Here is an 11,369-nt window from a genome sequence, read left to right on the forward strand (position 1 = left end):
TATATATAGTATATATATATATATATATATATATATATATATATATATATATATATATATATATATATATATATATATATATATATATATATATATATATATATATATATATATATATATATATATATATATATATATATGTATATGTATATATGTATAATATACATAATATTATTTTTGTTTTACTTTTTCAATTTAAGGTGATTAATTATGATATGCCAAATGATCGTGTGACATATGTACATCGTATTGGCCGTACCGGCCGTCTTCGTCGGGGTAAAGCGACGTCGTTCATTAACCTGGCTGAACAGGATCCAGTCTTGATTGGCGATATTGTTAAGGTAAAATCACTTTCGTAGTATGGATTTAATTCTGGAGACTACACATGATATCAAATATTTAACTACCCATTTTTATGTATTTGCTAATTATAATAATGGTAATTGATTGTTGCGAAAGATTAAAAAAGTTTCTGTTAAAGTTGGAAATATATTTGATTTAGGTGGTTCAAGAAGTGCAGCAAATACCGCCGGACTTTCTTCTTGATTTCGCTAACGGTCGTATTGGACGAGGTGGCTACATGGGGAGGCAGCGTATGCTTTAGAGTTTTCTTTTTGGACAAAAATAAATTTCCAAGTGGAAAAAAAAGATGCTAATCAAGATATTAGATATTAAGATATCAGTTAATTAGTTTTGGTCAATTAATTGGTTGATTAGGATATTAAAGCATTAGGATATTACTTAAGATTAAGATATCAGAGAAGTGTTGTTGGCAAAACATCGGAAGAATTATCTACTTATTTTTGAATTTTAATGAAATAGCGGTTTTAGAATTAGCTGTTTTCATTTCATTTTAGCATGAAAGTTTTTGATAACCATTAGACTGGGACTTTCAGCGAGCATATGGTATTTCAGGATCCGATGTGCCGTGATCTTGCTTGCAAATTTAAAAGGATATTCTCGGGAATAGGATGTACGGACTCTCGTTTTTGTTCCCATTAAGTTTTTTAAAATCTTGTGTCTTATTTATGGGGAAAACTAACTGCGTCCAGGTGGAAGATTATTGAATCGGGAATGAAACAACAATTGTTATTCTTAGTTTTTTTTTAGCAATTTCAACTGATCCACTTGCAACTTTCAAAACGGAATAATCGGTCTTCCCAAAAATAGATTGAAAAATGACATAATTAACAACATTTTAATCACAATTATAAATATCAATAGAGTTTCGGATATACTAGCTTTTGAGAGAAATGATGGAATAGCTGGGACTTTGGCGGTGATTTTGCAAATTGGGATATCGGGATAGATCCGGTTCCTCTCTTCTTTTACTAACTTCTTCACAACTTCAATTTTGTTTAATTCCATCTAGGCTAAAAGCATATTTTTATATGATAGGCACAAAGGACATCTCCTTTGTCACTTGAGATAGGTTATGATGTTGAAAATTTGGTTCTACCTTAACTTCTCACATTGCAAAACGTTTTGTTGTGCTCTTATATCATTTGTTTATAAATAGTCTCACACCTTTCTGACGTGTTGACATTTCATTAACTGATTGAAATGAAATATTGAGTAATTATTCCCAAAGATCGACATTCAAGTAGAACATCATTTTTCTTTTTTACTCAAATTTTAAACACTTTTGTTACGTTTCTAAATCTTATTCGTTCCATTCATTTGTTATGTATATTATAGTCGATCTTATTCTAAATGCTAATATTTTATGACAGGTTGCTAATCAGGCTTTATTGACTGGGTTTGCCATTGTGCATGTTATCCTTGTATGTTCGGAAACATAAGTATCTGTACATCTTTTACAAACTGTTATTATGAACTAATTTGATGATCCAAACACTCCCTGATTTCTGATCTTTTTTCCTCTTCAAAATCGTTCGTTTTACACTTTACAGCTTAAAAACTTTCTTCCGAAATATATACCAGTCTGACCGTTATGAGGAACACAATGTCCCCACATCTTTCTTTTGTTTGTTTTATATTACATGAAAAAAATTCCGTGTTATATATTACATTTAAATCAGTTTTTTTTCGTTTTATTGTGCACTGTTTCGAATGATTATCCGCCGATATCTTTTGAAATAAAGTACTTTTATTCATGAAGGCAATGTACAGTATTCTCGAGCACACGTAAAGTGAATGATAACGCGAACTTTCACCTATAAGTTTGATGAAAAGATCTTTTCATGTAATATTTCAAATATAGACTATTTACTGGTTAAGATCCAATCTGATGATCCAATTATGGTCGGTATTTGGTCAATTATGATCGATATATACGTGAACAAATCTCAACATCAAAGGGAAAAATTCTTTTAGTAGATTGGATAGCTAACTCATGATTTTAAGCATGAGAAAAAAAATTATGTAAATGTTGTTAACATTCATTTACAATTTGAATAAGAAAATTATTTTATTTATTTGGAATTTCGCGATATTAAAATTCGCGACATTTGGTGCTTTTTGTGTATAATTCCAGAATTCTCACTTAAATTACTGTTATTTCTGTACTAAAGAATATAAGACAACACTTGTTTTTTGATCGACATGATGCTGAAGATTATGTGACAGGTAACTCAAAGCTTACTGGCGGTATAACAGTCATCAAATGAAAAGTGTAGGTTACGGAATGGATAGAACCTTATTCCTGACATCGTATCCTATAAACCGGGTTTTCCACAAACAAGAATTCCTTTTATATATAATGTATGTACTTCAATTATTCGATCTTTGTCCTACCTAATTTATTCTTTGGAATATGCAAATTAGGAATGCAAATCCGAAGTTTTTATGAAGCGAAGTTTTATTAATAAAAAACAAAAAAGTCAAAATTGCAATTTGTAAAAATTTTTGTAGTCACAAGATGGTGGAACTTGACTGGCGCTTTCAGTAAATAAGGAGAAAATTCAAATTTAAATTTAGACTGAACTAATTGCCGCGAACGAGTGCAATCAGACCATCTTTGTATGCTCCCGAACAATCACCCTTAATAAAGGATTCCAAAGTTTTATTGTACTTTCGTTCGAATGCTTGTCTCACATCGGCCAGATCAATCTCGGAGCGTGTAACAATAACACGGATTAAATCATTGTCACGTGTACCAAATCCCTAAAATTTTGCACTATATTAAAATTCGTCTTTTTTCTTTTGTTTGATAATATATTCCTGATATGGTCAGGCAAACGATCAATCTAACATATTTGATAATTTGAGAATTACCGGATGAAGCGGAATACCATTACAATATTAATTTATTAGTATTGTCTTCCTACAATGACATTTTTATTGGTGAAATATTGATGTTAACTTACCACCATACTATTGTAGAGTAAGGTAGCAAAATAAGCAGGTTTATTCTGTGCACATGCAACAACAGCTAGTAAGCCATCCTTGACATCACCGCTAAATTCGGATTCAATAGCTTTCTCAATCGTATGATTTGTTATCTGAAAGGCATAAAAAAAAGCTCGCAAGATGGAAATTTTCGAAGAAAAAAGAAATTCGAATTTAAAAATTTCGCATTAAAAATACTACAAATTTATGAAATAATATAAATTAAAATTTAAAAACTTGAAATTTTTTAATCAGGACGGAAGTTTTTGTTTTTCTTCCAATTAGTTAAACCTTTTGATATTCTAGGAAGACAAGTTTTAGTTGCATGTAATTTTGCGAAGCTAAAATAGCATTGAAACATGATTCATCGGTACCAAGACGTTGCTCGCCAGCTTTGTATAATTTTTTAGCATCCTGAAAATGATAATTAATCATTATCTGAAGAACTTCTTCAAGATAATAATTAAGAGGAGGGAAGCGTTTTGAATATGGTTATTAAATGATAAGGATTATTCACGGATAAATTTGTCAACAGGGTTCTTTTTTCTTTGAAGCTCTTTATTTTATTGTTGAATCGATTGTAATTTTTGTATTTCATATTAATTTTTCCAATTAGTTTTAAAATTTCAAATTAAATATTTACAAAGTTTTCTAATTTTGAAAAGTTTATAAATTTTGTGTATGACGTGAGCATTTTTGTAAATAAAGTGATCATAAGAGGACTTGATGAATGGGTGTATAATTTTTACGATTATCAATAAGCTTATGTATTTCGAACGTAAATAATACCCGAAAAGTTTACCTGATTAGCACGTAACGTATCAGTCTGCATACTTTCATCACGTCCTCCATTGCATAACGATACAAGTAAACGCTTAAAATGTCCACTTGTTTCACTAATTAAATCTTTCTCCAACGTTGAATTATACATTTGCTGGTAAACGTTACGTAATTCAATAATTTGCGCATTTGTCCGTGAACACATAATTTCAATCAGCACTGATTCTTTTGTACCCAAACCCTGTGAGAAAGAATAATTATAATAAAATTATGAATATCTTTATTAATAATTGATAAATTTATAAATTCAACAATTTATTCGCATTAAATGTATTAATTATAACTAATATCTCTTATATCAAATAAAAGCATTTGAATATGCAATTTCAAGCATTTGAGTAATCAAGTATCGAAGTACTTTAACAATCAGTTGCTAGACATGCCACTGATAATTGATTAATACATAACTTCATTAAAATTTCCGGTGTTTAAGTAATCATGCGTTGAAATATTTGGGTAATTACCAGATGCCTTTTCATAATTTTTTTTTTTCGATTTCGGAATTGAATATTTTATCTAAGCAACTTTTCATTTGAAGTTTCAACTACACAAATGCATAAATGAAGCTGGTGATATATCAGAAAGATAAGGAAATGGAATGATAAGTTTAAGAAATATCAAAAATACTAAATCGATACTTGCATAGCTTTATGAAGTTGTTGCGCATCGTATCGTGCTGGTGGTTCCATTAGTGCCAATATCAAATCTTCAAAATCACCTGATAGCTCACTTTTCAAATCATTTATTAGATCTTTACCGTACATTGTTTTATAGGCTGCCGCAATTTGTTGACGCTAAAATCTCAAAATATTAATTTAAAATGGCAAAGAAGAAAACTGAACAACTGAAAATTATATTTGCAAATAAGTGCATAAGATATATGTTTGGTAAAGACGCATATCTATTTATTTTATTCTATTTATTCATTTATAAAATATCTCATAAATATTTTGAAAATAATCCAAGCTTTTATCTAATACTTATAAAATAACTGGGGATTAAATTGATTTTCGAATTTATAAGTGAATTTTTTTTAATTATATCAAAGGAAGAAACCTGGGAATTAACTCTGCCACATAGCACAGTAATAACTTTATTTTTGTCACAACCTAAGCCTTTCATTGCTTTACGCAACGTTTCAGCATCAGCATTCGGATTAAAAGCCTGATACGGACGTAACGATGGTATTCCTTGCATATCTGGAAATTATTTTTGATGAACACTAAAAGAATAATTCAAAGGTCGAAGGTTAAGGTAACGCGAACATACTATTCGTTGCTTGTATGGAACGCTTCCAGATAAGAATTTTTAAAAAGACAATTTGAGAGTAATGCAACGGTTTGAGCGATATTCGCCTCCTTCTCTAATTTAGACGTAATTCCTAAGTAATTCTAATTATTTTTAAAAGAATACAGTGAAAATGAAAGAGAGAAAGAGATTGAAATCGATAAAGTACAGGAAGAATTTGGAAAAATTCTCTAAATCTTATAGGTCATTTTTATTTACAAATTAAAAGTTTAATTCAAACCACAAAAATAATTAGAATTTTCAATCAGATTCAAGTTATTTAATCAGCCATTTCAAATTCCAATTTCAGCTATTAAATTTATCATCATTTTTTCCAAGAATGTGAAATAAAATGTACTTTTTATAGGATGAAATAAAGATAGGAATAGATGGTGACAAAAGTTAAAGCATTGAAAAGATTAAAATTTCACACATTTATGCAATATCAAGTAGATTTCTTTGTTTTTTTCTTTTTAAATTTAAAGTTATCAAAAAGTTATTTAAAAAATCATAAAAAATTATATATGCCTACTAAATAAGTTAGTAATTAATGAATTTGTAAAAATGATTTAAACATATGCTAATTTCAAGTAATTTCACATGTCATATGCGAATTGCATCGAAACCATCATAAAGATTATAAATGATTAAAGAAAACGGAAACAAAGAAATCATACTTAGGAAAAAAAAAACTTTCAAAATTAGTCGATCGAAATATGACTCGATTTGTTAATGCTTTATTGACAAATTGACAATATTATTCAACAATAAACAATAATTTTTGTCTTATTTCATTTTAATAATTAAGTTTTGAATATTAAAAACAACGATTTAAATGTGCAAACTAACAATAATTAATTATATAAACAAATGTGTCTGTAAAAATTCGTCATCTTTGATATGTACCAAGTCAAAAAATTGAAAGGATAGTTACGATAAATAAAAGAAAGGATAAATAAAAAATGAAAAATAAAATAAAATTAAAAGCTCTAATATATACTAGAAAATACAATTAATTATAAGGTTGATAAATTATTTTGTGACAATTTTTTGAAATGTTAGGATGAATAGGAAATGAAAAAAGACAAGGTGACAAACAGGTTTTATTGATGGTAACCAAGGAAGTAACGTACAATTTTAACACAATTATTATCGATTTTGTAGTATGATTCATCGCCTAATAATCAAACAAATGTTTTCAATCAATTTTGTATTAGTATTATTTTAAACTCTTCTTCGGAAATTTTAAGATATATTTATTGAGAAAATAACTATTTCGTTATTTTCAATTTATAAATTTATTTGGCGCATTATTTAATAAAGAAACAAAAAAGTTACGAACAAATTCATTCCCATATTTTTTACTAATTGTCCATTTTTATGAAACAATTAAATCATTAATATTTCTAATTTTCATGTTTGACAAATACCTTTGATAATAATAATTACTTCTAATAAATTACTTTAATAGCAAAATTTATTTCATTGTTTTTTTAAATAAAAAAAAAGAAAAAAAACTCCAATTTTTTACTCATAAAAAAAAGAAACGAAAAAATTCGTGTCATTTGATTATTCCTTCTTATTCATCATTTTGAATATTTTTAAAAAATTAAAATCAAAAATAACAAAAGGATAAGATGAGATTTCTCAGGGAAAATAAATAAGAAGTATTTATTCAGCTATCCTCTCATATGAATAGAAATATTGATATTATGATGAAATGTTGAAAAAATACAATAAATTTTCCTGTTTTTTAATTTTCTGCGATTCCCCCACCTCCTGATTAACGTCCAATGAGGATTACTTTTGATGACCCTCACTGGACGACAATTAGAAAATCAAAAAAAAAAAAAAATTTCAAGGAATCAATAAGTATCTAATCTGTTAGAAACTCTACGATGTGATTAAAATCGATTAATAACAAAACTATCAATAATAATGTTAATTAATCCTCCACAAATATTCACAATACACTAATCGATTTTTTTCCTATTGAAAAACTTTGAAGGAAAAATCAATTGATATTTGACAAATACTTTTAAAATGACTTACTTGACAACATTTATAACAATCGTTTGTTGTTTACCTTTTAGGATTAATCTTTGATCTATTATTTCGACAGAGATATTACAAAATTGTTATGTTAAACAAAATTATGCAGAAATATTCGTATTAATTAACCGATCCTTGCCAGTCAAACATGTAAGCATACTTGGAAGGTTATTGCACTTATTCAAAGTTCAATATTCTAAGGTCAATACGATGGACTATAAGACTATAATTGTTTTCTAATGGATTGTACACAGGTAAATAACATTATCATCATCATTAAAAAGATGAAATAGTTAAAGTGTTTACAAGAAGTTTAACATACTGAATGCTACAATTAAATCAAATATTTCATAAAATTTAAAATCCTTCCACCTTTATAAATATTTAATTTCATTTTTCATCAATAAAATTTCCCAATTTTTTCGTCAAGTACTATCATTGAGGAAGTTGAAAGGGATGAGAGTAATATACAAGATAGAAAAATAAAAATTAAAAAATAAGTGCAAAGGGAAAAATTGACGAATCAGAAGGGAGAAGAGAGGGAAAGAGAGAGAGAGAGAGGAGGGAGAGAGAGAAATTAGGCTTTATTGATGAAAGAGAAGGGAAAGAAATGGATGGCAATATTCAATAATGTACGAATAAAACAAAAATATTGCGCTAAATTAAAATTACGAAATTGAAATTTAATATAAAATTGCAATACTCAAATAATCTTAGGTGAAAAGACAAAAAGTTGCAAATAATGAAAAAAATAAATGACCGACACAGTAGAGATATTGTAACACTGATGATAATGAAAATGATAAAATACGAAGTGATAAACAAATTTAGTTAAATGTAAAAGTTATCGAAGATTTATTCTATTATATGATACTATCATAGTTATTAACATTAAATGCATTCTATCAGTACCTATCATAGTTATTAACATTAAATGCATTCTATCAGTACCTATCATAGTTATTAACATTAAATGCATTCTATCAGTACCGTTTGATAAGGCTACTTGCAAATGTCAAAATATTTTATGTGAAGGCCGGATGAGGTCACTGAATGCTGGTAATGTAAACAAATGACCAAATATGAAAGAAGGGTAAAACAAATATCTATTATAGTGTTACCGGAATAATTAAGTTTGATTTAATAAAGCAAAACGGATATTTTAGCATTTTATTAACACCAAAATCAATCTGGAAATTGCAAATATAAACATTGAAATCAAACTGTAAATTGTAAATATAAATTTGCATATCAGATGAGTGTTGAATATATGTATACCATTAAATAATAAAACTTTTGGTTTAATCTTTAAATGTCAAAGAAGCAAGGAAAGGATTCATATTTTAAAAATTATTGATTTTAACAATTGCTGTTTTAAAACCTGGAAGAAAACAAATAATGACTCAAATTAAAATGTTACTGATTTGATAAAACGATATTTGTATGAAAAATTAAAGCAAATAAAGATATATTGTAGTTGTGATACCCTTTAGGTAATAATTTTAATGATTTCGAAGTAGTAAGTTTTATAAGAAGGTTTTATCAGAAAATTGAGTAATTATCGTAAATAAGATTGAGGAAAGCTTACCAGGACCAGATGGTCCATAACTGCCGCTCATGCCACTTATCATCCAACCTGGTTCAGATGCTTGATACGGATAACCGCTAGGTGCGACTGGATAAGCAAGTTGTGCCGGGTAACCTTGTTGACCTGAATAACCTCCCTGCTGACTTGGGTACCCCCCTTGTTGACCCGGATAACCTCCTTGCTGAGTGGGGTAACCTTCTCGCTGTTTTGGATAACCCCCTTGTTGACCCGGATAACCTCCTTGCTGAGCAGGATAACCTCTTTGCTGACCGGGGTGACCTCCTTGCTGTCCTGGATAAACTCCTTGTTGTCCTGGGTAACCTACTTGTTGGTCAGGATAACCTCCTTGCTGACGTGGGTAGTCTTCCTGCTGGCTGGGATAACCTCCTTGTTGACCCGAATAGCCATCTGGCTGCGATGGGTAACCACCTTGCTGACTAAAATGACGACTACCTGGAAAACTCAGACTAATTTTGTAGTTGCTTATCCATTTATAATTGCTAACAATTATCATAAGCCATTACCATTACTCTATGAACCTCCTTGTGAAATGTAAATTTTTTAAATCGTAAAACTTTTTCAATTTTGAAAGATTCAAAACTTGAATGTAAGAAAAATGAAACAAACAGTATTACATATTTATTATGGAAACAAATACGAAGGAAAGCTTATAAGTGAAAAAAAAAGCAAACATAGCTTTTAGATAACTTCTACGTTAGCTTATGTTGACAAATACTGCGCAACATTACAGTAAAAAAAAAAAAACGAAAAACTAAAAAGTTTTGCGAAATGTCAATTAATGGGAATATATATTTAAAACATTATTATATATACTTAATAACAAATTTTAAAAAAAGAAGAGATCATTTGTTTGGAAAATATTTATTTAAATTTTGCTTCATTCAACCATTATTTTATTTAATCAAAATTAAAAACTTAATTGCATTGATCAAAGAAATGACAAGTATACAAATATTCCAAATTTACTTATATATGAATTAATTAATATGAAAACTAAAAAAAAGACTATTAATTTAGAAAATATTTATCTAAATATTCCCTCATTCTATTATTCATTCTTTATAATTCTTACTTAATCATTTTCGTAATTGAACATTTCCCAAAATGTCTATATCAATTATATTATTTGCTCATAATCGATTTATACCTAACAATTCCTATCAATATTTGTCAAAAAGATATATACCTGGTTGCTGCTGTCCATCATTGCTATTCCTCTTACCATCCTGTTGCATATTTTGTAAACCCTAAAAAAACAACATTATATATTTAAAAATTGAATACTTAAAATGCAAAAGCTAAACAATGCCTATGCGTTTCATGAAATTCAGATCTAATAAAAGTTATCGTTTAACTATTTGAATTTTATATAGTTTGAAATATGCTCAGTATTTCAAGTTACTTTTCTCAAACCATTTAAATGAAATAAACAAAATTTAAGCTTTTCAAATTATTTCAAGCATATTGCTAAACAGCAAATAGCAAAATAAAATATAAAAGGACGAGAGTATTGGCATATCAAATTTTCAAATGTGTAGATATGCATTTTTAATTTTCAAGATAATGATAATAAATGAGCAAATGAAGATTTTAAACTATAAATCCACAAATTTTTGATTAGTAATTATAACAATTTATTATCCAAATAAATGGATAGTTTATCAGAATATCGAAGTATAGCATTGATATTTTCCAGAAAAATCTTTTTGTTGTTGTTGCTTTTATCCCGCAAATTAATCATTCGTTAACAAATTCATTACATAAGCAAACAAAATTCTAACTAAATATTTTTATTAAAATAACAGTCGATAAGGATCAAAATGTATGATCTGAAAGATTTAATTGACCCAAATTATGCAAAACTTTCTATTTGATAATAAATTCTTAAAACAAAAAATCAATTCACAACTGCTTCATATAATAAAATAGCAAAAATGAATTAAAGTCTTAAAGCAATAATTTTTATCAATATTTCCGAATAATCATCACTGCTATCAGTTGATAATTGTCGCTGTTATCTGTTATCAATAGTTAATGCTAAATTCAGATATTACCACTTTTGACAAAAAAAAAAAGAAAAAAAATCTATTGGCATTAAAATATTTTAATGCTAAGCTAAATATTCCGTTCAATATTTATTAAAATTCTTAAAAGGTAAGAAAAAGAAAAACGTTAAAAATTACTTTTGTAACTTCATTGAGAATAGTACTGAAAAGCTGTGATTTAAATG

At 27.8% G+C, this 11,369-nt stretch overlaps 2 protein-coding genes across 2 annotated transcripts in view; one reads left to right on the plus strand and one right to left on the minus strand.

Annotated features, from left to right (window-relative positions):
* The window catches only part of LOAG_18361 (DEAD/DEAH box helicase), an 8,433-nt gene extending 7,352 nt beyond the window's left edge, over window positions 1-1,081 (plus strand). The window contains exons 18-20 of the mRNA XM_020451022.1: window positions 201-341; window positions 503-593; window positions 916-1,081. Of these exons, the coding sequence (XP_020305234.1) occupies window positions 201-341; window positions 503-593; window positions 916-932 (249 nt within the window). The 3' untranslated portion in view covers window positions 933-1,081. The remainder of the gene's footprint in view (window positions 1-200; window positions 342-502; window positions 594-915) is intronic.
* A 1,732-nt stretch (window positions 1,082-2,813) lies between these two features.
* Window positions 2,814-10,374, minus strand: LOAG_07206 (annexin; the record flags this gene model as incomplete). The annotated part of the gene is made up of 9 exons (XM_020447370.1): window positions 2,814-3,126; window positions 3,330-3,464; window positions 3,643-3,765; window positions 4,154-4,372; window positions 4,830-4,985; window positions 5,248-5,390; window positions 9,119-9,292; window positions 9,356-9,571; window positions 10,326-10,374. The coding sequence occupies 9 exons, from the start codon at window positions 10,372-10,374 to the stop codon at window positions 2,947-2,949; spliced, it is 1,395 nt and encodes a 464-aa protein (XP_020302392.1). The 3' UTR covers window positions 2,814-2,946.
* Between the last annotated feature and the right edge of the window lie 995 nt (window positions 10,375-11,369).

The sequence above is a fragment of the Loa loa genome, assembly GCF_000183805.2.
Source record: "Loa loa unplaced genomic scaffold supercont3.277, whole genome shotgun sequence".
NCBI lineage: Eukaryota > Metazoa > Nematoda > Chromadorea > Rhabditida > Onchocercidae > Loa > Loa loa.